This window comes from Rhamphochromis sp. 'chilingali', assembly GCF_963969265.1.
Source record: "Rhamphochromis sp. 'chilingali' genome assembly, chromosome: 15".
Lineage (NCBI taxonomy): Eukaryota > Metazoa > Chordata > Actinopteri > Cichliformes > Cichlidae > Rhamphochromis > Rhamphochromis sp. 'chilingali'.
Genome location: NC_137942.1, coordinates 31561750 through 31585950, shown reverse-complemented (window position 1 = coordinate 31585950; position 24201 = coordinate 31561750). Strand labels below are relative to the sequence as shown.

At 39.8% G+C, this 24201-nt stretch overlaps 1 protein-coding gene across 1 annotated transcript; it reads right to left on the bottom strand.

Annotated features, from left to right (window-relative positions):
* Positions 1-1651: 1651 nt before the first annotated feature.
* LOC308411811 (immunoglobulin superfamily member 1-like) lies at positions 1652-23264 on the bottom strand (the record flags this gene model as incomplete). Its single annotated transcript, XM_080905837.1, has 19 exons — positions 1652-3234; positions 3332-3460; positions 4436-4780; positions 10525-10818; positions 10940-11233; positions 17053-17346; positions 17473-17766; positions 17903-18196; positions 18331-18624; positions 18976-19269; positions 19396-19689; positions 19816-20109; positions 20246-20539; positions 20674-20967; positions 21319-21612; positions 21742-22035; positions 22169-22462; positions 22581-22653; positions 23250-23264. 19 exons carry the CDS (start codon positions 23262-23264, stop codon positions 3095-3097), a joined length of 4818 nt encoding a protein of 1605 aa, XP_080761963.1. The 3' UTR covers positions 1652-3094.
* Positions 23265-24201: the final 937 nt, after the last annotated feature.

Sequence of the window (24201 nt, the reverse complement as noted above, 5' to 3'; positions counted from 1 at the left end):
AATAACCTGCAACACACCCAGTGAGCTTGAGTTGAAGTGGGTTTAATAAACACATTGCAATGTGGAGAGCTGACTGTAGCTGACTCAGCCAGTGTTGTTCTTTATACATCAATATTACCAAAGTTTACCATAAGGCAGCACTTACACTACACTGTGCAGTCTAGCTAATTTCTCTCATTACTTATCCTATCTGCCAGCTCCATGCTATGAACAGAGTGTAAATCACCCCATGAAACGGCTGTGCCAGGTTCAATGCAGGGATGTGCAGTTCTGGTTCTCAAGGCTCCTGTCCTCCCAGTTTCAGATGTTTCCATACTTCAACACAGCTGATTTAAAGAATCATTCACAGACTTTTTTGTGCGTGCATTAGCAGTTGCATGCACACAGTACACCCGAGCAGCTTATAGTTCCACATAACATTCACTACAAATTGGACAATAATAACTACAATCCTACAGAGATCTGGCACCTGTACAAGAGAGAAGGTTTCATCATCCCCTTACTGAGATTAGGAGGAGGTCACAAGTAAAGCTAGAAGCTAAGCAGGCCATCGCAAGTTTTATCTTCACCAAAACCTGGTTATCAACATGAATGAGCTACAAATGTGAACGACTCGCAACATTACGAAAAACAGTAGCATAAGAGTCCAAAACAAAAAACTAGCAGTTCAGGGGGCTGCTGTGTGGCCAGCAGTCTAGATGGAGGAGTTCAGACGAAGACTCTGACAGGACTGGAGGCTGACACCAGTGGAAATGGGGACCCTTGAACAGAACAGGACCAGGCGGTGCAGAAACCTGGTGCTGGTGGAACAGGACTAGGAGGTGCAGAGATCTGTGGCGGAGAAGGAGCAGGACCAGGCTGTGCAGGGCTCACACAGAATACATATATAAACAGAGGGATAACAACTATAAACCAAAACTAGGAACAAAATCCTGACCTCAGAATTTCAAACAAACTAGAATCAAAAGTCCAAACTAGGGCTGTAAACATTAATGCGATTAACACAATTAAAATTCTTAGTACATTTAACCCATCTGGAGCGCAGAATGAACAAACTGCCCGATATGCTTTGACAGAGACATTTCAGTGATTTTGAGTCATTCTGCACTCCAGATGGGTTAACTGCGTTTAAAATTTAAATCATGTAAATCGTGATGACGGATTAATCCACGTCAATGAGTTAACATTGACAGCCCTAGTCCAAACACAAATGCTGGGTTAAACACCCAGGACCGTGACACTGTGCCAGAATAATAACATTGTGGATGTGGCTGTTGAGCTAGCTCCTCAGAGAGGATAGGACTGTTCACAAGAAAAGAGGAGGGGGACTCTGTATTTAAACAACAGCTATTGCACACTAGATAAGATAAGATGACCTTTATTAGTCCCACAGGTGGGAAATTTGTTTTGTTACAGCAAAAGTGCAAAGTTATGTAGAAGAAATTAGAAAACACTGGAATGCAATAAAATAAAATAAAATAAAAATAAAATACTATATACAATAGAATAAAATAGAAATACAAATGCTATATACAACTGAGTAAGAAAATACAAAAGTACAACTTCGTCAGAAGAAGAGTTGTACAAGAATTGCACATATAGCAGTCTTATTGCACGTGTGAGGGTTTGATCAGCTGCAAAGTCTTTATTGTGGAGTCTGACAGCAGTGGGGAGAAAAGACCTGCGAAATCTCTCCGTCCCGCACCGTGGGTGCCGCAGTCTCCCACTGAAGGAGCTGCTCAGTGCTGTCAGAGTCTCCTGCATGAGGCAGGAGATGTTGTCCAACAGGGATGACAGCTTAGCCGCCATTCTCCTGTCACTCACCACCTCCACTGGGTCCAGAGGGCATCCTAGATGACCAGATATACATATTAATGTCTGCTAACTTCTCCTTTCTTAAAAATGAAAACATGACACGTCCCCACACACAGACACATACAAACATATGCACGCACACACGACCTGTTGTGTGTTACTCGAATGTGTAATTATGTGTAATTAAAATGATTAGTAAGGTTAGAATCTTCGGGTTGCTTTCTAGCCGGTTTGGGTAAAGTGACCCTTTAAATGCAGTTTACACTTATTTAGAGCAAAAAAAGTCCAACGTGAAAATAATACCCCCCACCCCGTCTTTAAAAAAGCTATCAGCCAAAAAGAAATCTAAACACAATTGTTTCATTAGTTTATTAATAATTTCCTAAATAGTTGAAATTCTTTATGTGTGTAATGAGATTTAAGCATTTCGATATTTTGGCAGCAGCCTTTATTTGAATTTGGAGTAAAGCTGAACAACATCCATGTGCACAGTAATGACACAATGATTAAAACCACAAATGATGAGGTTACATTTAAATTTAGCAACAACGATGATGATGATGATGAAAATGATTATTATTTGCTATAATAAGTGCATCAACTTACACATCACTTGTTATTAGAATACAGTATAAAATAGATCATAGCTACGTGGAGCTCAGCACTCTTCAACCTGAGGATAGCTACCGAGTGTAAGTAATGTAACTGTGTGTGACCACTCACCTCACTTAGTTATATAAAAGTAAAGTGTGATTTGCTGGAACTATCCTCTGTGTTTTGACTGGAATAACTGAATAATTAATAAATTTAGCGTTACTGTGTTACATACCAAAATGTACACAGCTCTTTGATTATTTGTAAGTTTATTTTTATAGTTGTTCACTTTTTGCCTAAAATTCAGAATTTGTATTTTTGATAATTCTATCAATATTTGGTACACATGTCTCATTAGCATTTTCCTTTAGAAAGAATAATCAAATATCATTACATTTAAACACTGAGTCCTATGATAGAACAGTGGCCTATGACCTTGACCTGCGATAATGATTAATAATGCAAATACTGAGACTTTAAGTCTCAGTATTTGCTGAGTGTTTCATAATTATTTATAAACTAAGAAATCTTTTTCTAAGCAACACAGAGAGCACATTTGGGCTGATAATGACTGAATTATTAAAAGTATTATCGTGCTGTGGTATTTATTCTGTTTTTGAACAGGTCAGGTTTCACTTCTACTCCAACTGAAAATAAAAAGTTGGCTGCCCTTTCATTTTCTTTTTCACTCATGATCATGATCCTCTTCACACACAACTGTCTTCATACACTGTCCTTGATCCACCTTCTTCGTTGTGTCGTTCTGCTTAAAACTGATATAATGCGGCTCTTCCTCACCATCAATGGTGTAATTGTTTGAAATAACTGCAACACAAACATTAGAATATCATACGTCAGCAAATTGAAATACTTTCTCAGTTCATCTGTTATTGTAATGTACTGTAACTCTGTGCGCACACACTTTGAAAATGGACAAGGTCTTCAGACTTCTCAGCTTGTTTCCTTCTCCTGCAGACCAGGAAGACCACAGTCAGGACCAGCAGAAGCAGCAATAGGGGCGCTGAGACTGAGACGATCGTGATCATACTCACTACAACAGAAAAACATGAGAAAAACATGAAATTTGTGTTATTTAACATACAGTAGAAATGTTTTTCTCAGATATTAAATGTTTTATATTGCCACTGTCTGAGTGGAGTGTATCCTAACTTCTCTTGTCTTCCCCGACAGCAGTTGCCTCTCACAGTCTCTACACTGATTTCTATGTGAAGGATTGGTCAGGCCACAGGATATGATTTAAAACACTTCCTCCCATTTGCCTTGCCTAAGTGACTCTCTTGTAGTTTCAGGGTCAACAATGAGTAACCATAGTACACAGAACACAAACAACTGGCTGTTAGCACAAAACAAATGACAAAGCAAAAAAAAGCAAAAAACACAATTATTGACTGAGACAGGTTTTTTTCGCTAGTGACCAAAAAAAAGTAAATAACAACATTAAGGTAAGTAAACCAAGGCCATGAACAGATAAGTCAGTACTAGCCAGAAGAAAGACGGTCCAACAAAGATTGGTCTGGTAACTTAACTGGCCATTTTCAATTCATTTTAGCAGATGGAGTAACAACTAAGCAGATTTTTGTGGTGCTGATGAGTTGGCCAGCTAATCACATTTTTGCTAACTTTATCATCACCAAAAGGTTAGCTTAGCTACCTCAATTTTACTGAGATATGCAGCATGTATATAGCATTAGCTGGTTCGTAACATCCAAGTTAACTTTTCTTTTTATTACCCTATGTTTAACTGTTACTAACCAATACAGTCAATCCCACCGGTTCGTATAACATCAAGTACATGTCACCAAGCAATATAATAGTGAGGAATGCCTTGTGTATGTCTCATCCCTGTTTTGGAGTTCTCATAAAAATGCATGTTAGGTGGCACTTCACCGAACAGCCACCAGTGTCATTAATAATAATGGTTTTCTGAGGATGCCCTGAGCTCAACGGACACCCAGAGAATATATTTGTTTTTTAGGGTAATTTTCAAATCAATTATAGGTCTTACTTAAGTACAGCTTCAATCCAGCCTTCTTAATGGTGACACTCATTGCTGTGAAGGTTGAGGTGAATTTCCTCGAGACAACTACGACCTCATACACACAGCTGTAGTTGCCCTGGTGTTCATAGTCAGCTTCAGGAAAAGTAAAGGAGGCTGAGTTATTGACAGCTGGCTTGGTCTCTGTGATGTTGGAGCCCGAGAAGATGAGGGAGAAAACCCCTCCAGGAAAGTGGGAGGAAATGGAGCAGGTGAAGACAAAGTCATCACCTCTGATGACCTCTACACCTTCAGGACCCCAGACCAGCCCAGTGTTAGGAGATGTCAGGCAGATGCTGGGCTGCTGCAGTGTCACTGGGTAAAAGTGAGACAGAGTAAACACAATTTAGGGTCGATTAAGGATTCTGAAGATGCATTGAAACTATTAAACAAGCTGAAGTGAAGCTGATATTTCTGGGTTATATTCTGTAGGAAAAACTAATTGAAAAGTTCCACTGCCATTTGTAATCGATATGCTGTTGGATTAGAGTGCTGTAACAAAATGTACAGACTTTGCAAGGTGAGATTGTCCAGCAGGGAACAGGGGTTATTGTAGCTGGAGCTATAAAAACATAAAAGTCCACTTTTAAGCACTGCTCTCAAAATAGTCTACCATGGAATTCTGCTTGAGTATTTAATTTTCTGGCAACTTTTTACTTTTCATCCTTACATTTTCAAAACACATATTATATTCAACAGTGTCTTTTATAGTGTTTATACTTGGGGGTTAAAGTGGGCTGGAATGAGTGCAGGTGCCTGTAAATTACACAAGTTAAGTCACGGTACTTCAGCAGCTAGTCCTGAAGAAGAGGAGCAAGCACTTTGGAAGTAATGTTTTTTAATTGGCAGGTAATTCCAAATGTAACATTTCTATCAGCTCAAGATCAACAGAGACACAAAAGGTAAGGACTGTGACACTAAATTAACTGCAAATTTAAGATTACATTTAATATCATAAGTCGAATTACATATGGGATTTGTACATGATGTGTTTTGATTAAAAAAAACGTTTTATTGTGAAACATCCTGCAAAATAAATTAAGCTCTACTAACTTTGTGTTATTTCAATGTTGCATAAAAATATTGGGTAGTTTTGTCCGGGATAAACAGGTCAGCTTGTTGTACTGTCTTGGGCTTGTGCACAGTGGCTGTGGTGCTCATGGTTAGTGTTAGGTTACATGAAGTAAAGGAAATTAATCTGCATTAAAGCTGATGATGCATAGATCAATTCACTAAATTCGACCTTTGCACCAATTGTATACAGTATACGGTTAGTTTAGGAAAGAGATTGTGTTCAATTTCAATTTTCATTTTCAATTTATTTATACAGCACCAAATCACAACAACAAGGCGCTTTATATTGTAAGGTAGATGTGAAAGATCTGCTCAAATCTTTTTGAATGCAGTTGTGCAAATCCACAAAGAGCTGCCTCCACATTAAGAAAATCTACTGGACCTCACGTTAATTATTATTCAGTTATTATGAGTTATGATTCTTTTCCTCACGCTGAGCCACTACAACTGATCTTAGGGTTTCGCCACCATTTGCACTGGCGAATCCTGCTTTAACCCTTCACTCTACTGATTTTCCTGTTTAGTTGTGGAGGAAAAGTTACCCTCTACATTATAGACAACAGAAAATAGAGCTTTTTAAAAATGCTTTTATTATCATATTAGTATAGCACTACCATATTTTTTATGCAAACGTACTGGAGGATTTTTAACCCTAACCCTGTTTTGTCAGGAGAGATGACATCCATCCCACTTCGAATGGAGCAGCTCTCTCATCTCATGGAAATTTGGCCGATTTGTTTGGCCAAACCCCACAAAATGTGACTATCCAGAGAAGCAGAGTTGCAGTTAAATATGCCTCTGCAACTTCTCTCCTCCTGTTGTCTCCCTAAAATCATCCCGGCGGCCATCCCCTTAGAGACTGTGTCTTAAAACAAACTAAAAATCGGGAAAAAAATCACTTAAACATGAAAAATCACAAAGAAAGAATAATGCAATATCCACTTTCACACCAAAGAGTAGAATAGTGAAATGCAGATTATTAAAAATTAGGTCTCTCTCATCCAAGTCCTTGTTGGTAAAGGAATGAATAATTGATCAACAAATCACTTTAGACTGCTTACAGAAACCTGGTTGCAGCAGATTGATTACGTTAGCTTAAATGAATCAATGCCTCCTTCAGAATCCTCGAAGCACAGGCTGAGGGGCGGTATGGCAGCAATTTTCCACACCAGCTTATCAATCAACCAAAGACCCAGAGAGTATTTGAATTCATTTGAAAGCGTGATGCTTAGCCTTGTCCACCCTAATTGGAAAACTCAAAAACCAGTCTTATTTGTTATCATCTATCGTCCACCTGGACCTTACACAGACGTCAGACGTTTTATCTGATTTATTGCTCAATTCAGATAAAAAAAGGATTGTGGCTGATTTTAACATCCATGTACAGGCTAAAAATGACAGCCTCAACATGGCATTTATTCTTTTATTAGGCTTTGCTCAAAATCTAAAAGAACCCACTCACCGCTTTAGTAACACTTTAGATCTTGTTCTAACATATAGCATAGAAACTGTGATGATTAGACGTCATCACAGTAGACGTCTTTCTGAAAGTGCTATAACTGACTTTAACCCTCTGCACAGCAAATTCAAAAGTGTTAAATGTTTTGGTGTTAATAGTCTTCTTGCAAAAGTAGAGTTAATTTTACTCTAAGCAGAGTCACATTCTTTTAATGTAACTCTGAGGTGTAAAATGATAGTAGTTAAAATCGAATGTTAAAAATGAGTGTTTCTCTGTCAAATCTGGAGGTGTTACAATGGAAACATTAACTCTTGACCTCTTAACTCTGAACTCCTACAGGGGCTATGACACCAATAGAGTGAATTCACAGACTCCGCCCCCAGCACGGCTCCAATCGAAGCTGAAGTGAAGCCGTTTCAGAACATTTTGCTCTACATATTTGAGTTGTTTGCCATGCTTGGCAAGTCATTTTTTCAAAGATTGTTTCAATTATTATTATGAGCTTTTACTTCTGTGGCTCTTTGGAGTTGAGACAAAGCTGTGTGAAAGGCAGTAGCCATGTTGCTCGGTGAAAGCATAATATTCTGTTTTAGCTAGCTGAAAGGTATTGTTTGCGGGCAAATACCACAGCCTTGAAAAAAAGCTTGCATGTGAATTTTCAGTCAAACTTTTGGTCAAATACACCTAAAACAATGTCTAGAATGTGAAATGTTGGTATAATGGTGCTACTTGAAGCCTGAAAACGATCGCCCATAAAAATAAAAATAAAAACGAGCAAACAGCAGTAGCTGACGTCCTGACTGGATTCTACGTTAGCATAGATCCCTCCAGAGTTTTGTGCACACGGTTTAGGTAAAAATGAAAAAGGTTGAGGTTTTACATTTAGTTCAGTATACCTGTTGCCTGTGTCTTTGTCTTTTGGGAAAATACTTTACACAAGTAATGGCTCAAAGAGGATTCCTTTTTTTTTTACTGTGCTGCAATTGTTTACTGGATTATTTGTGCCATTAATTAGTGTCAACTAATTTTTATTCAATCTCCGCACAGGATATGCTTGTGAAGATGGAATATGGGGGAGAGCAGAAGTGCGTTGAAGTTCCACAAAGGGATGAATGAAGGACATGCATATTGTATTGAAGAAATAAGTGATGAGAATGCTGTTATTTGCATTTACCATGTCAGACCTTTTGATAAACAAAATTCTAATGAAAGTGAGAACATGTATACTGTTACATCTTTCAGAAAATGTTTTGAAATTGTGGTGCACAGTTCAGAATAAATGTTTTTCAAAAACCATTGCATCTTTTTAGTAAATGTTTATTTCCAAAAGAAATTTCTAGTTCAGAACAGTAAAATTCCCACTTTTTAGAATGAATTAGAAGATAACTCTTACGTAGTTAAACTAAAATACTCTTTGAGAGTTAATATATAAACTCTTAACACCAAGTGTTAAATTATCAACTCCAGACAGATTTGGTGTTTAACACTAAATCAGAGTTAACGTACCAACTCTCCAAAAAGAGTTAAATTAACACTCTCTGGTGTGGACCCATATAGACACTTTAATAGTGTTGAAATCAAATCTGACAGTGTTAATTTGGACATGCTGGATTTGCTGTGTGGGGTCACCGGACGCGCCGGCGCGTCAAAATCATACGACCGATTTAAGACGACACAGCTACAAGATGCAGCGAGTCAGAGTCTCCATTTCAACTTGGGTCGAAAGTGCGGACTTCAAACTACATACCAGTTTTTGGAATTGTGTCGATGGGCCACGTAAAACCAGAGTTATGATAAAAAATACACACAATGTTTTTTTCAGAACAAAACTTACTCAAGTAAATGTAACGGAGTAAATGTAGCTCGTTACTACTCACCTCTGGTTTCGAGGTAACATCCTGCTCCTGAAATTCCGATATATAATCTCCAATACAATGCTTAGAGCATGCTATACGAAATAAAGGTACTGCAATGCAGTAGTTTGCATTATATCTGATTAATAGATTCCAGTTTGTTCATGTAAATGGACAGTCTTCTTCAAACACTAAGTTTAATTATGGAGTTCCAGATTGTTCCTTGTGTAACGATGTAAAAGAATGAATATGGTTTTGTTGTTGTTAAATTCCTGTTAAACTTGGGATCGCAACCATGGGTTTATTTTGAAACTTTTATTTTGAAAATCCGCAGCGGAAGTCTGCTACTGGTAAACGGGCTTTCCCTAAGCTAGTTAGTAGCAATGAAGCTTTTGCTGTGGTAAGTTCTTCCTCAGTCCGCCCTGACTGAACATGAGTTTAAAACATATTTGAAAATCCTCATTGAAGTTAACATGACAGTGCATTAACAGCATGAACTGCCCATACAGTAGCATCTGAGTAGATTTCAGTTTTATGACCTTGTTTTGCAATTATGGGTTAGACGGTAGGAAAAATGGACACGCTGAGCTAGCAGCTAACAGCTAGAGGAGACTGTCGTGTCTAATAATTTTGAAACTTCTCTTGATAGTTTGGGCGGAATCCTGTTGCTGGAAACCCATGGTTATTCATGTCCCATGTTATTGCAGGTATGTGTATTTGAAACATGTATTTGGTTGAGCTGCAGGCTAATTCTGTTCAAGAAATACTGCTTATTAAGTTTTGCCCAGTAGATGGCAGCATTGTTCCATTTACTATTGTACATGAAAGGAAATTTTGGCTTTGGTCTGGAAGTTTATTTATATTTACATGAATGTGCATTTAAGTGAATTAATTTCTCTTTTGTTACCTAAACCACAATGCAGTAATGTTTCTATTTTATTTTCCGTGATAAGTTTTGTTGCCATTTTATTTTTCAATCAATATTTGTTTTTTATTTATTTTAAGAAAACTGAGAGTTCCACTATACGATCATTAGCTTATCCGTTAGTAGCAATGAAGCTTTTGCTGTGTTTGGGCGGAATCCTGTTGCTGGAAACCCATTGTTATTCATGTCCCATGTTATTGCAGAGACCCACAAAAAGGGGAATAAACCACGCCTGAGCCCTACCCATCTCGAGTCCAGAGAGTTTTACTCATACAGCACCGGAAATAGAGACTGAGGGGGGTTACACTTGCTAGGACAAATTCTGTTTGCATTATACATGCTTCACTTACGTGGTATCATTACAAGACATAGCATACATTGTCAATGCTATGCACATAATACCCAGCTTTATCTAGCCATTCAATTAGGCTTTATTTATACTGTGCCTCAAGGCGCTTTACCGGTATATTGTAAGGTAGACACTCAATAATACAACTGAGAAAACCCCAGCAATTTAACTAAAGTTCTTTCTCAGAGTCTGGAAACTCAAGTATTTTGCTCTATCTCATCAGCATAATCTACTGATGATGTTGTTTTTGTATTTTTAACTTGCCATCTTTGCTAAAGTCACCGTTAAGGTTGCTAATCAGATTTCTTCTGTAACAGTAAAGAAAAGGTTTATGGAATTACGTATCTTACTTAACATCTCAACTTTCATTTTGAGTTAAAGAAAATAGGTTTCTCTTACCAGCAACAGACAATCCGACAGGGTCACTTTTTGGAGAGCTGAAGTCTTGACTTGATACTCTTGTCTGATACTGACACTGGTACGATCCCTCATTACTGAAGGTCACTTCAGTGATGTTGAAGGACGCAGAGTTTGTACTCGATGTTTGGCTTTTCCTGAATGAGCCTGAGCTCTGCTGCAGAGTGAATGTTCCACCTAAATGCTGAGTAGAGATTGAACAAGTGATGCTAACGCGATGTCCCCAAGTCACCTTCCCCACAGGCATCACGAAGACACTGGGCTTTGGGAGGATCACTGAAGAAATATAACACATTATTAGTTTATTTTCTTTTTGGTGAGGAATAACTCACTAAATTGAATTTCAGTATTCATCCACATAAATGATAAATCATAATAGGCAAATCTTTTTTCTTACATGTAACAGATATTCTGACAGAACTGCTTTGAGGGGAGCTGAATTCTCGCCCTGAAACCCTTGTCTGATACTGGCACTGATACAATCCCTCATTATTGAAATTCACTTCAGGGATTCTGAAGACAGCAGAGTTTGTGCTTGATGTTTGGGTTTTCCTGAATGAGCCTGAGCTCTGCTGCAGAGTGAATGTTCCACCTAAATGCTGAGTTGAGATTGAACAGGTGATGCTAACATCTTGACCCCAGGTTACTGCACCACCAGTGTTTGATGTGATGGTGGGATTTGGGAGGATCACTGAAAAAAAAATAAATAACATAGTGGGTGTTTCATCTTAGAAAAGGTATGAGTTTCATTTCACTTTAGCTTCCTGTCAACTCAATTCCATTTCAATTAAGGTGACAGTGGCACAGAGGCTGAAAGGATAACTTTCGGTTGAAAAATGGAGACTTACAGTTCTTTAACATTTCATCAGCAATCAGCCGAAAATTTTACATTTCAATTTTTACCAGTAACAGAAACTCCGACGGAATCACTTTGTAGGGATCTGAAGTCTCGACTTGATACTCTTGTCTGATACTGACACTGGTACGATCCCTCATTACTGAAGGTCACTTGAGGGTAGGGCTGCCACGATTTGTCGACTAGTCACGATTACGTCGACTATCAAAATCGTCGACGACTGATTTAATAGTCGACGCGTCGTGTGAAGCTTTGTAAGATCACAAAAGACGCAGGAATAAGTGGCAGGATTTAAGAGTGTAATACCGGACTGAAACAGAAGATGGCAGCATTGCATGTACAAGGATGTCAGCTACCGTTAAACCCCGAAGAAGAAGAAGAAGCAGTTGTGTCCCAGCGCAGTTTCCAACAATGGCGGCAGCTAGTTAGTTTTAATGTTACTCTTATTATTCTTTCTGGGTCACAAAATAAACGTTTAACATATTTTCAGGCGAGAATGTAGCTGTGTAAACCTCAAATATCTGCTCAGTTTATCAGGACACCACATATTTTCAAAAGCGCTCCGACGTTTTCGGAGACATCTGTTACCCACTAGCTCGTTAGCGAGCCGGGGGCTAGGCTCACTAGCGCCGTGAGAACACCGGACTCCCCGCAAATCGTTTTCAAACCCACCGCCGTCTTTCGCTACTCAGGTTAAATATATATGAGTCACTTAGATAACTTAAAATGTTATTGTTTGGCTTTTTTTTTTTTAGTATTTTATTTGTTCCTGAGTAAATCAGTTTGTCTGAGATTAAAGTTATAGTTTTTACACAGCTGAATAAACGTCAAGCAGACAACTGATTATCAGAAGTGTGAGATGCTCCAGAATATACTCCAGTGTCCTGTTATATTTTAGATAGCAAGGAGTTTATTAAACTTCACCGAAACAATCTGCAAATTTCATTAAACTTTAATAAACTATCATCTTGTCTTTATTTTTAGTTAGCACAGACCTTAAACACTTAAAGCTGTAAGCTAATGATAGTTATATAAGAGCAGATGCTGCTGGTGCAATAAGCTGTAGTTTTACGTCCAATGGATGATGATCTGATTAGTCGACTAATCGCAAAAATAATCGGTGACTAGTCGACTATCAAAATAATCGTTTGTGGCAGCCCTACTTGAGGGATATTAAAGGTAACAGAGTTTGTACTTGATGTTTGGCTCTTCCTGAATGAGCCTGAGCTCTGCTGCAGAGTGAATGTTCCACCTAAATGCTGAGTGGAGATTGAACAAGTGATGCTAACGTCTTGGCCCCAGGTCACATTCCCCACAGGAATCATGGAGATGCTGGGCTTGGGGAGGATCACTGAGAAATAACCGAATAGTGGTCTGTGAGAAAAGTGATATCTTCCTAGCTTCTTTCATTGCCTTTGTGAACTACATGAATACACATTGAAACAATGATTGGAAAATATATTTTCCCTTTCGACTGTCCAGCCAATGTTACTAAATGTAAATTTACCCTGTATTTAGCCAAATTCCATGCTATTGTTTTCTTTCAGAAAATCCAACTAATTGAAACCTTGCAAATCATTCTGACAAATGAGTGGATCAAGTGAGCAGAGTGAAGCTGACCCCCCACCCACTTGAAACGTAAAGGCAAATAGGCGGAGCGGTTAGTGCTACGTTTGTGCAGATTTGTGCAGGTAAAATTAGCGTTTGTGCTGCTACGGTTTCCGAGATATTAAACTTTATTTTATAGGTCATTCAAAGGTCACCATCCCCCCAGACTGCTCCAAAACGGGCCAAAATGGTCTACTTTTTTAGTGCTACGTTTGTGCTGGTTTGTGCAGGTAAAATTTGCGTTTGTGCTGCTTCTGTTTTAAAGATATTAATGAAAATGTAAAGGTCAACCAGCCCCCCCACATTACCCAAATCCAACAAAAGTGGTATCAAACGTTTGTGCTACGTTTGTGCTGGTTTGTGCTGCAAAGATTTTCGTTTGTGCTGTTATCATTTTAAAGATATTAATAACAATTTCTAGAGGTCATCAGAGGTCAACCAGCCCCCCCACATTAATTAAATCAAACAAAATGGGTGTCAATCAACTGTGCTACGTTTGTGCTGCTAAAATTTTCGTTTGTGCTGCTTCTGTTTTAAAGATATTAATGAAAATGTAAAGGTCAAAAGGTCAACCAGCCCCCCCACATTACCCAAATCCAACAAAAGTGGTATCAAACGTTTGTGCTACGTTTGTGCTGGTTTGTGCTGCAGAAATTTTTGTTTGTGCCGTTATTATTTTAAAGATATTAACAAAAATTTCTAGAGGTCAACCAGCCCCCCCATATTAATGGAATCAAACAAAATGGATGTCAAACGTTTGTGCTGGTTTGTGCTGCAAAAATGTTTGTTTGTGCTGCTAACATTTTAAAATGTTTAATAAAATAACGTCTTGATGCGTGCTTAATCATCCAGGTAAGTAAATCCCAAAAGGTTGATTCTGTTCATCTGGACATTTTCAGTTGGAGAAACGTTTCGTCACTCATCCAAGTGACTTCTTCAGTCTCAGCTGACTGCAGGTTTCCCCAACCTTATAAACACCCGTGAGTGAAGTTGCCCCCCCTACCTTCTTCAAATCGAACAAAATTGATATCAAACATTTGTCCTGCAAATTATTTTGTTTGTGCAGGTTATGTTTCCCTAATTTTATAAACAGTACATGTACAGTGAGAGAGAGATGTTACATCTGTCTTCACTTGCATCCCAGTCATAGAAGCGTTGGAGGTCGTTCATAAGAGATTACAGGATCATCCCAACCTCAGCAACAGGACCACTCTCAGCACTGATCAGTTGTGTTTGCTTTTGGAACTGTCTTAATTCCACCTATTTTGCATAAGGGTCAGTACAGGCAGAAATCTAGGTGTGCCATGGGTTCCCACAGGCCCCTGGTCAAAGTCACCAAACCAGTTCGTAAGCAGGTACAGGTGTGGCCAGAAGGGTCCTCAGAGGCACTGCTTTTCCACCACAGGCCGCCACACACGACAACACCACAGACTTTCAGGAATATACAGAAACTGTCACTGCCTACATCCCAAAATGCATCGATGATGTCACAGAGACCAGGACTATCACTGTCTGGGCCAATCAGAAACCATGGCTCACAGGTCAGGTTTAAATGCTCCTAAAGTTGAAAAATGCAAGCCTTCAGAGCCGGGAATTAGGTGAGTCTAAGAACAGCAAGGGCAAACCTGTCACGTGGCATCAGCTACAGCAAAGCTTCAGCGACAGCAGACATACTTGGAGGCAGTGGCAAGGAATACAAACCATCACAGACTACAAGCCCACTCTACAGACCGTGGTGACACAATCCCCAGACAGTGTGTGGAGATCCCTCCACCATCATTACTGAACCCAAGAAGTCATCTATCTCCTGCTTTAAGGACTACCGTCCTGTCAAACTCACCTCCATCATTATTAAGTTAAGTGCTTTGAACGGTTAGTCATGCATCAAATCAAATTATTGCTTTCCCCCAACCTGGATCCATTTCAGTTCGCATACCGGTCAAAACGCTCAACCGATGATGGAATTTCAACTGCCCCTCACTCAGCCCTCACACATCTGAACACTAGAGACTCATATGTCAGAGTGCTGTTCATAGACTTCAGTTCAGCATTCAACACCATCATTCCCCAGCAACTCATTCACAAACTGGATCTGCTGGGGATCAGCACCTTGCTGTATAACGGGCTGCTAGATTTCTTGACAGGAAGACAGCAGACAGTACGGGTCAACAGCAACACCTCCAGCCCAAGAACACGGAATACGGGGGCTCCCCAAGGATGTGTGTTGAGCTCCCTTCTCTTCATTCTGCTGACCCACGACGAGATCTACTACAGGGGTGAAGTTAACCATCTGCCAGAGTGGTACAGCAACAACAACCTGTCCCTGAATGTGGAGAAGACCAACAGTGACTCTACTTCCTCTGCAAACTGAGAAGCACAAGAGATTCAACCCCCATTATGAGCACCTTTTACAGAGGCACAGTTGAGAGTATCCTCACCAGCTGCATCACTGTGTGGTATGACTCCTGCATTGGGTTCTGCAGGAAAAAATGACAACGGGTAGTGAGAGCAGCCGAGAGCATTGTGGGGACCTCTCTTGCCTCCCTCCCCAGGAGATCTACTGCACCTGCCTCATCTGGAAGGTCGTCTCCATTACAGGTGACTCCACTCATCCCTTCAACAGCGTCTTCAGTTTGCTGCCATCAGGAAGGATACTGAAGAGCCTCCGGGGCAGAACCAGCAGACTGAGAGACAGCTTCGTCCATCGGGCTGTCAGGATGCTGACCATCTCTGGATCGAGAAGGGGGGCCCAAGGGTACATCCTACAATGCTGTGATTGTAGCCATTCCCCACTTTCTGTGAATGGTACTCATGGCCATTGATCAATAGGCTTTGATTAGTTGTCATTGATCAATGGTCATAAGAATTTGCATACTAACAATCATGGAATTAACCCCCCGGCACATTGTTCATTCAGTGGCGCTAGTTTTCTTCACTATGCAAATGTACTGTTTATATGGTTGGGGAAACCTACAGTCAGCTGAGACTGAAGAAGTCACTTGGATGAGTGACGAAACGTTTCTCCAACTGAAAATGTCCAGATGAACAGAATCAACCTTTTGGGATTTACTTACCTGGATGATTAAGCACGCATCAAGATGTTATTTTATTAAACATTTTAAAATGTTAGCAGCACAAACAAACATTTTTGCAGCACAAACCAGCACAAACGTTTGACATCCATTTTGTTTGATTCCATTAATATGGGGGGGCTGGTTGACCTCTAGAAATTTTTGTTAATATCTTTAAAATAATGGCACAAACAAAAATTTCTGCAGCACAAACCAGCACAAACGTAGCACAAACGTTTGATACCACTTTTGTTGGATTTGGGTAATGTGGGGGGGCTGGTTGACCTTTTGACCTTTACATTTTCATTAATATCTTTAAAACAGAAGCAGCACAAACGAAAATTTTAGCAGCACAAACCAGCACAAACGTAGCACAGTTGATTGACACCCATTTTGTTTGATTTAATTAATGTGGGGGGGCTGGTTGACCTCTGATGACCTCTAGAAATTGTTATTAATATCTTTAAAATGATAGCAGCACAAACGAAAATCTTTGCAGCACAAACCAGCACAAACGTAGCACAAACGTTTGATACCACTTTTGTTGGATTTGGGTAATGTGGGGGGGCTGGTTGACCTTTACATTTTCATTAATATCTTTAAAACAGAAGCAGCACAAACGCAAATTTTACCTGCACAAACCAGCACAAACGTAGCACTAAAAAAGTAGACCATTTTGGCCCGTTTTGGAGCAGTCTGGGGGGATGGTGACCTTTGAATGACCTATAAAATAAAGTTTAATATCTCGGAAACCGTAGCAGCACAAACGCTAATTTTACCTGCACAAATCTGCACAAACGTAGCACTAACCGCTCCGCCTATTTGCCTTTACGTTTCAAGTGGGTGGGGGGTCAGCTTCACTCTGCTGATCAAGTGCACTTATAGTCTTGTAGGCTGATAGAAGCTGACTTACAACTTCTTTAACATTTCATCAGCAGTCTGCCCAAATAGAAAATTTCACATTTCAGTTCTTACCAGTAGCAGAGATTCTAACAGAATCACTTTGAGGGGAGCTGAAGTCTCTGCTTGAAATCCTTGTCTGATACTGACACTGGTACGATCCCTCATTACTGAAGGTCACTTGAGGGATATTAAAGGTAGCAGAGTTTGTACTCGATGTTTGGCTTTTCCTGAATGAGCCTGAGCTCTGCTGCAGAGTGAATGTTCCACCTAAATGCTGAGTTGAGATTGAACAAGTGATGCTAACATCTTGACCCCAGGTCAACACTCCAACTGGACTCTTGGAGATGGTGGGCTTTGGGAGGATCACTGAAGAATAAATAAATAAATTAGTGAGTGTTTCCTTTGAGGAAAGGTATGAGTTTATGTTTTAGCTTGCTTTCAATTTAACGTTTATTTAAAGGTAACAAAAAAGGAAATATCTTTGTCTCTTACCAGTAACAGAAACTCTGACAGGGTCACTCTGTGGGGATCTGAAGTCTCGACTTGAAACTCTTGTCTGATACTGACACTGGTACGATCCCTCATTACTGAAGGTCACTTGAGGGATATTAAAGGTAACAGAGTTTGTACTCGATGTTTGGCTTTTCCTGAATGAGCCTGAGCTCTGCTGCAGAGTGAATGTTCCACCTAAATGCTGAGTTGAGATTGAACAAGTGATGCTAACAGTTTGGCCCCAGGTCACATTCCCCACAGGAATCATGGAGATGCTGGGCTTGGGGAGGATCACTGAAATACAAAACACAAAACACAAAATCATATATTTGCCTTTCTGAGGTTTAGCTCTATATTTCAAATTGTTGTTGTTTTAATTAATCTATTTGAGATGATGAAAAGAAAAAGACAAACTAAAGTTCCTCCTTACCTGTAACAGAGAGTCTGATTGAATCACTTTGAGGGGAGCTGAATTCTCGACCTGAAACTCTTGTCTGATACTGACACTGGTACGATCCCTCATTACTGAAGGTCACTTGAGGGATATTAAAGGTAGCAGAGTTTGTACTCGATGTTTGGCTTTTCCTGAATGAGCCTGAGGTCTGCTGCAGAGTGAATGTTCCACCTAAATGCTGAGTTGAGATTGAACAAGTGATGCTAACGTCTTGACCCCAGGTCAACTCTCCAGCTGGCCTCTTAGAGATGCTGGGCTTTGGGAGGATCACTGAAGAATAAATAAATAACATAGTGAGTGTTTCCTTTCAGGAAAGGTATGACTTTACATTCCAACTTGGTTTCAACTGAACTTTTATTTAAAGTTAACAGAAAACAAAAAAAGGAAATATCTTTGTCTCTTACCAGTAACAGAAACTCTGACAGAATCACTTTGAGGGGATCTGAAGTCTCGACCTGAAACTCTTGTCTGATACTGACACTGGTACGATCCCTCATTACTGAAGGTCACTTGAGGGATATTAAAGGTAGCAGAGTTTGTACTCGATGTTTGGCTTTTCCTGAATGAGCCTGAGCTCTGCTGCAGAGTGAATGTTCCACCTAAATGCTGAGTGGAGATTGAACAAGTGATGCTAACGTCTTGGCCCCAGGTCACATTCCCCACAGGAATCATGGAGATGCTGGGCTTGGGGAGGATCACTGAGAAATAACCGAATAGTGGTCTGTGAGAAAAGTGATATCTTCCTAGCTTCTTTCATTGCCTTTGTGAACTACATGAATACACATTGAAACAATGATTGGAAAATATATTTTCCCTTTCGACTGTCCAGCCAATGTTACTAAATGTAAATTTACCCTGTATTTAGCCAAATTCCATGCTATTGTTTTCTTTCAGAAAATCCAACTAATTGAAACCTTGCAAATCATTCTGACAAATGAGTGGATCAAGTGCACTTATAGTCTTGTAGGCTGATAGAAGCTGACTTACAACTTCTTTAACATTTCATCAGCAGTCTGCCCAAATAGAAAATTTCACATTTCAGTTCTTACCAGTAGCAGAGATTCTAACAGAATCACTTTGAGGGGAGCTGAAGTCTCTGCTTGAAATCCTTGTCTGATACTGACACTGGTACGATCCCTCATTACTGAAGGTCACTTGAGGGATATTAAAGGTAGCAGAGTTTGTACTCGATGTTTGGCTTTTCCTGAATGAGCCTGAGCTCTGCTGCAGAGTGAATGTTCCACCTAAATGCTGAGTTGAGATTGAACAAGTGATGCTAACATCTTGACCCCAGGTCAACTCTCCAACTGGACTCTTGGAGATGGTGGGCTTTGGGAGGATCACTGAAGAATAAATAAATAAATTAGTGAGTGTTTCCTTTGAGGAAAGGTATGAGTTTATGTTTTAGCTTGCTTTCAATTTAACGTTTATTTAAAGGTAACAAAAAAGGAAATATCTTTGTCTCTTACCATTAACAGAAACTCTGACAGGGTCACTCTGTGGGGATCTGAAGTCTCGACTTGAAACTCTTGTCTGATACTGACACTGGTACGATCCCTCATTACTGAAGGTCACTTGAGGGATATTAAAGGTAGCAGAGTTTGTACTCGATGTTTGGCTTTTCCTGAATGAGCCTGAGCTCTGCTGCAGAGTGAATGTTCCACCTAAATGCTGAGTTGAGATTGAACAAGTGATGCTAACATCTTGACCCCAGGTCAACACTCCAACTGGACTCTTGGAGATGGTGGGCTTTGGGAGGATCACTGAAGAATAAATAAATAAATTAGTGAGTGTTTCCTTTGAGGAAAGGTATGAGTTTATGTTTTAGCTTGCTTTCAATTTAACGTTTATTTAAAGGTAACAAAAAAGGAAATATCTTTGTCTCTTACCAGTAACAGAAACTCTGACAGGGTCACTCTGTGGGGATCTGAAGTCTCGACTTGAAACTCTTGTCTGATACTGACACTGGTACGATCCCTCATTACTGAAGGTCACTTGAGGGATATTAAAGGTAACAGAGTTTGTACTCGATGTTTGGCTTTTCCTGAATGAGCCTGAGCTCTGCTGCAGAGTGAATGTTCCACCTAAATGCTGAGTTGAGATTGAACAAGTGATGCTAACAGTTTGGCCCCAGGTCACATTCCCCACAGGAATCATGGAGATGCTGGGCTTGGGGAGGATCACTGAAATACAAAACACAAAACACAAAATCATATATTTGCCTTTCTGAGGTTTAGCTCTATATTTCAAATTGTTGTTGTTTTAATTAATCTATTTGAGATGATGAAAAGAAAAAGACAAACTAAAGTTCCTCCTTACCTGTAACAGAGAGTCTGATTGAATCACTTTGAGGGGAGCTGAATTCTCGACCTGAAACTCTTGTCTGATACTGACACTGGTACGATCCCTCATTACTGAAGGTCACTTGAGGGATATTAAAGGTAGCAGAGTTTGTACTCGATGTTTGGCTTTTCCTGAATGAGCCTGAGGTCTGCTGCAGAGTGAATGTTCCACCTAAATGCTGAGTTGAGATTGAACAAGTGATGCTAACGTCTTGACCCCAGGTCAACTCTCCAGCTGGCCTCTTAGAGATGCTGGGCTTTGGGAGGATCACTGAAGAATAAATAAATAACATAGTGAGTGTTTCCTTTCAGGAAAGGTATGACTTTACATTCCAACTTGGTTTCAACTGAACTTTTATTTAAAGTTAACAGAAAACAAAAAAAGGAAATATCTTTGTCTCTTACCAGTAACAGAAACTCTGACAGGGTCACTCTGTGGGGATCTGAAGTCTCGACCTGAAACTCTTGTCTGATACTGACACTGGTACGATCCCTCATTACTGAAGGTCACTTGAGGGATATTAAAGGTAACAGAGTTTGTACTCGATGTTTGGCTTTTCCTGAATGAGCCTGAGCTCTGCTGCAGAGTGAATGTTCCACCTAAATGCTGAGTGGAGATTGAACAAGTGATGCTAACGTCTTGGCCCCAGGTCACATTCCCCACAGGAATCATGGAGATGCTGGGCTTGGGGAGGATCACTGAGAAATAACCGAATAGTGGTCTGTGAGAAAAGTGATATCTTCCTAGCTTCTTTCATTGCCTTTGTGAACTACATGAATACACATTGAAACAATGATTGGAAAATATATTTTCCCTTTCGACTGTCCAGCCAATGTTACTAAATGTAAATTTACCCTGTATTTAGCCAAATTCCATGCTATTGTTTTCTTTCAGAAAATCCAACTAATTGAAACCTTGCAAATCATTCTGACAAATGAGTGGATCAAGTGCACTTATAGTCTTGTAGGCTGATAGAAGCTGACTTACAACTTCTTTAACATTTCATCAGCAGTCTGCCCAAATAGAAAATTTCACATTTCAGTTCTTACCAGTAGCAGAGATTCTAACAGAATCACTTTGAGGGGAGCTGAAGTCTCTGCTTGAAATCCTTGTCTGATACTGACACTGGTACGATCCCTCATTACTGAAGGTCACTTGAGGGATATTAAAGGTAGCAGAGTTTGTACTCGATGTTTGGCTTTTCCTGAATGAGCCTGAGCTCTGCTGCAGAGTGAATGTTCCACCTAAATGCTGAGTTGAGATTGAACAAGTGATGCTAACAGTTTGGCCCCAGGTCACATTCCCCACAGGAATCATGGAGATGCTGGGCTTGGGGAGGATCACTGAAACACAAAACACAAAATCATATATTTGCCTTTCTGAGGTTTAGCTCTATATTTCAAATTGTTGTTGTTTTAATTAATCTATTTGAGATGATGAAAAGAAAAAGACCAACTAAAGTTCCTCCTTACCTGTAACAGAGAGTCTGATTGAATCACTTTGAGGGGATCTGAATTCTCGACCTGAAACTCTTGTCTGATACTGACACTGGTACGATCCCTCATTACTGAAGGTCACTTGAGGGATATTAAAGGTAACAGAGTTTGTACTCGATGTTTGGCTTTTCCTGAATGAGCCTGAGGTCTGCTGCAGAGTGAATGTTCCACCTAAATGCTGAGTTGAGATTGAACAAGTGACACTAACATCTTGACCCCAGGTCAACTCTCCAGCTGGCCTCTTAGAGATGCTGGGCTTTGGGAGGATCACTGAAGAATAAATAAATAACATAGTGAGTGTTTCCTTTCAGGAAAGGTATGACTTTACATTCCAACTTGGTTTCAACTGAACTTTTATTTAAAGTTAACAGAAAACAAAAAAGGAAATATCTTTGTCTCTTACCAGTAACAGAAACTCTGACAGGGTCACTCTGTGGGGATCTGAAGTCTCGACCTGAAACTCTTGTCTGATACTGACACTGGTACGATCCCTCATTACTGAAGGTCACTTGAGGGATGTTGAAGGTAGCAGAGTTTGTACTCGATGTTTGGCTTTTCCTGAATGAGCCTGAGCTCTGCTGCAGAGTGAATGTTCCACCTAAATGCTGAGTTGAGATTGAACAAGTGATGCTCACAGTTTGGCCCCAGGTGACTGCACCAATAATATTCTTGGTGATTCTGGGCTTTGGGAGGTTGACTGAAAAATAATATATGTGAAAAGTTCATATTTCCTTTAAACTAAAGAAGGAACTTGTCATTAGGAATTACATTAAAATTATATTAAATTAAATTGTATAAATTTTATCAAAAGTTACCTGTCACTGAGAGTCTCACAGAATCACTTAGAGGGGCGTTGGAGTCTGGAATCAAATCCCTCTGAAACTGACACTGGTAGGATCCCTCATTGTCAAGGTTTACATTAGAGATACTGAGGGTAGCAGAGTTTCTGCTTGATGTTATTCTCCTGCTGAATGAGCCTGAGGTCTTTGTGAAGATAAATGCTCCACTTAACTGATCAGCTGTGATCGAACACGTGATGGCGACATTCTGACCCCAGGTAACTTGACCAGAAGGACTAATGGAGATCCTGGGTTTTGGTTTGTCTGTTGAAAAGCAAAACAACATAGAGTTGAATGTATAACATCTTCATTTTCATTTTTAAAATTAAAAGAGGCAAATAGTGAGCATGTAGTCACAATAAGCAGAAAAATGCATTTTTTTTAAATAATGTAAGAAATGAAAGTTTTTGAACATTTAGACTCTCACGCACACCTTTGGCTTGGATTTTCTTCTAGAAAGATTGAATGATTACAACATTTAATATCTAATATCTAATATCTTTAGTTCATGGTTAATTCAAGCAGTGATTAGTTGTTACTTCAGTATTTTGTGTGACATCTAAAGTGATGACCATCTATACCTTATTAAGTATTTATAAATGAATCTTTTTTTCTCACCTAAACAGGCAACGCCAGCATCCTCACCATGTCCACAGTCATGTTTCCCCAAACCACTGTGCTGACATGCGGTTAGAAAGCTTTCAGTTCCTGAACAGGCCACTTCGTCAAGCCAAATCTGTCCTGTACCTTGACCAAAGTGAGCTGATCGATAGGTATTTACTGCTGCCCCACAGCCCAGCTGTCTGCAGACCACTTTTGCATCATTTAAGTCCCAGCTGTCATCACACACTGTTCCCCAGGAGCCTCTGTGATAGATTTCAACTCTTCCAGAGCACTGAGTTGATCCAACTAATCTTATCTGTCCAACTATGAAAAAATTAGAGAAGATTAACAGAGTTTCAATGTTTTACACACAAAACACATGGAAATTATCAAATCTATATGTACAGGAGAGGCCTGCAGAATTTGCTCAACTAAAACAAATGCAAAACGAACAGGTGGTCCTTTGTTGCACATTAAGAGAGAAATTCCGAGTTAGCAGGTGTAACAGTCAGAGCCATGGAACAACATACGGACAGTAACACAAACTGAATATACAGTAAATGTTGCTACAACCTGTCTCAACTAAGAATAAAAACATTCAAACTCGAATGTAACATATGCAGGTAAAACATCCATCGATTTTCTTTCATTTCTGAGTTGCAGTGGGGCTCTATCCTATACAAGCTGTCATAGAAAAGGAGCCAGGCAGCAACCTCGACAGGTCACCAGTCTGCCGCGAGGCTAACTCATCCAACCATTCACACATTTACACACATGGTCAGTTTAGAATCACCAATTAATCTAACCACATGGATGTCTTAACCTTGGACTGGGGAAGCTAGAATACTTGGGGAGAACATGCAAACTCCACACAGAGAAGACCCAGACTAGGATCTTCACGCTGTGAAGCAACAGTCTTAACCACTGCATGCATGGCTTCAGACACTCTACCCGTAAAAACAAAATCTTTGGGACTCAGCAATGAAAAAGAGTC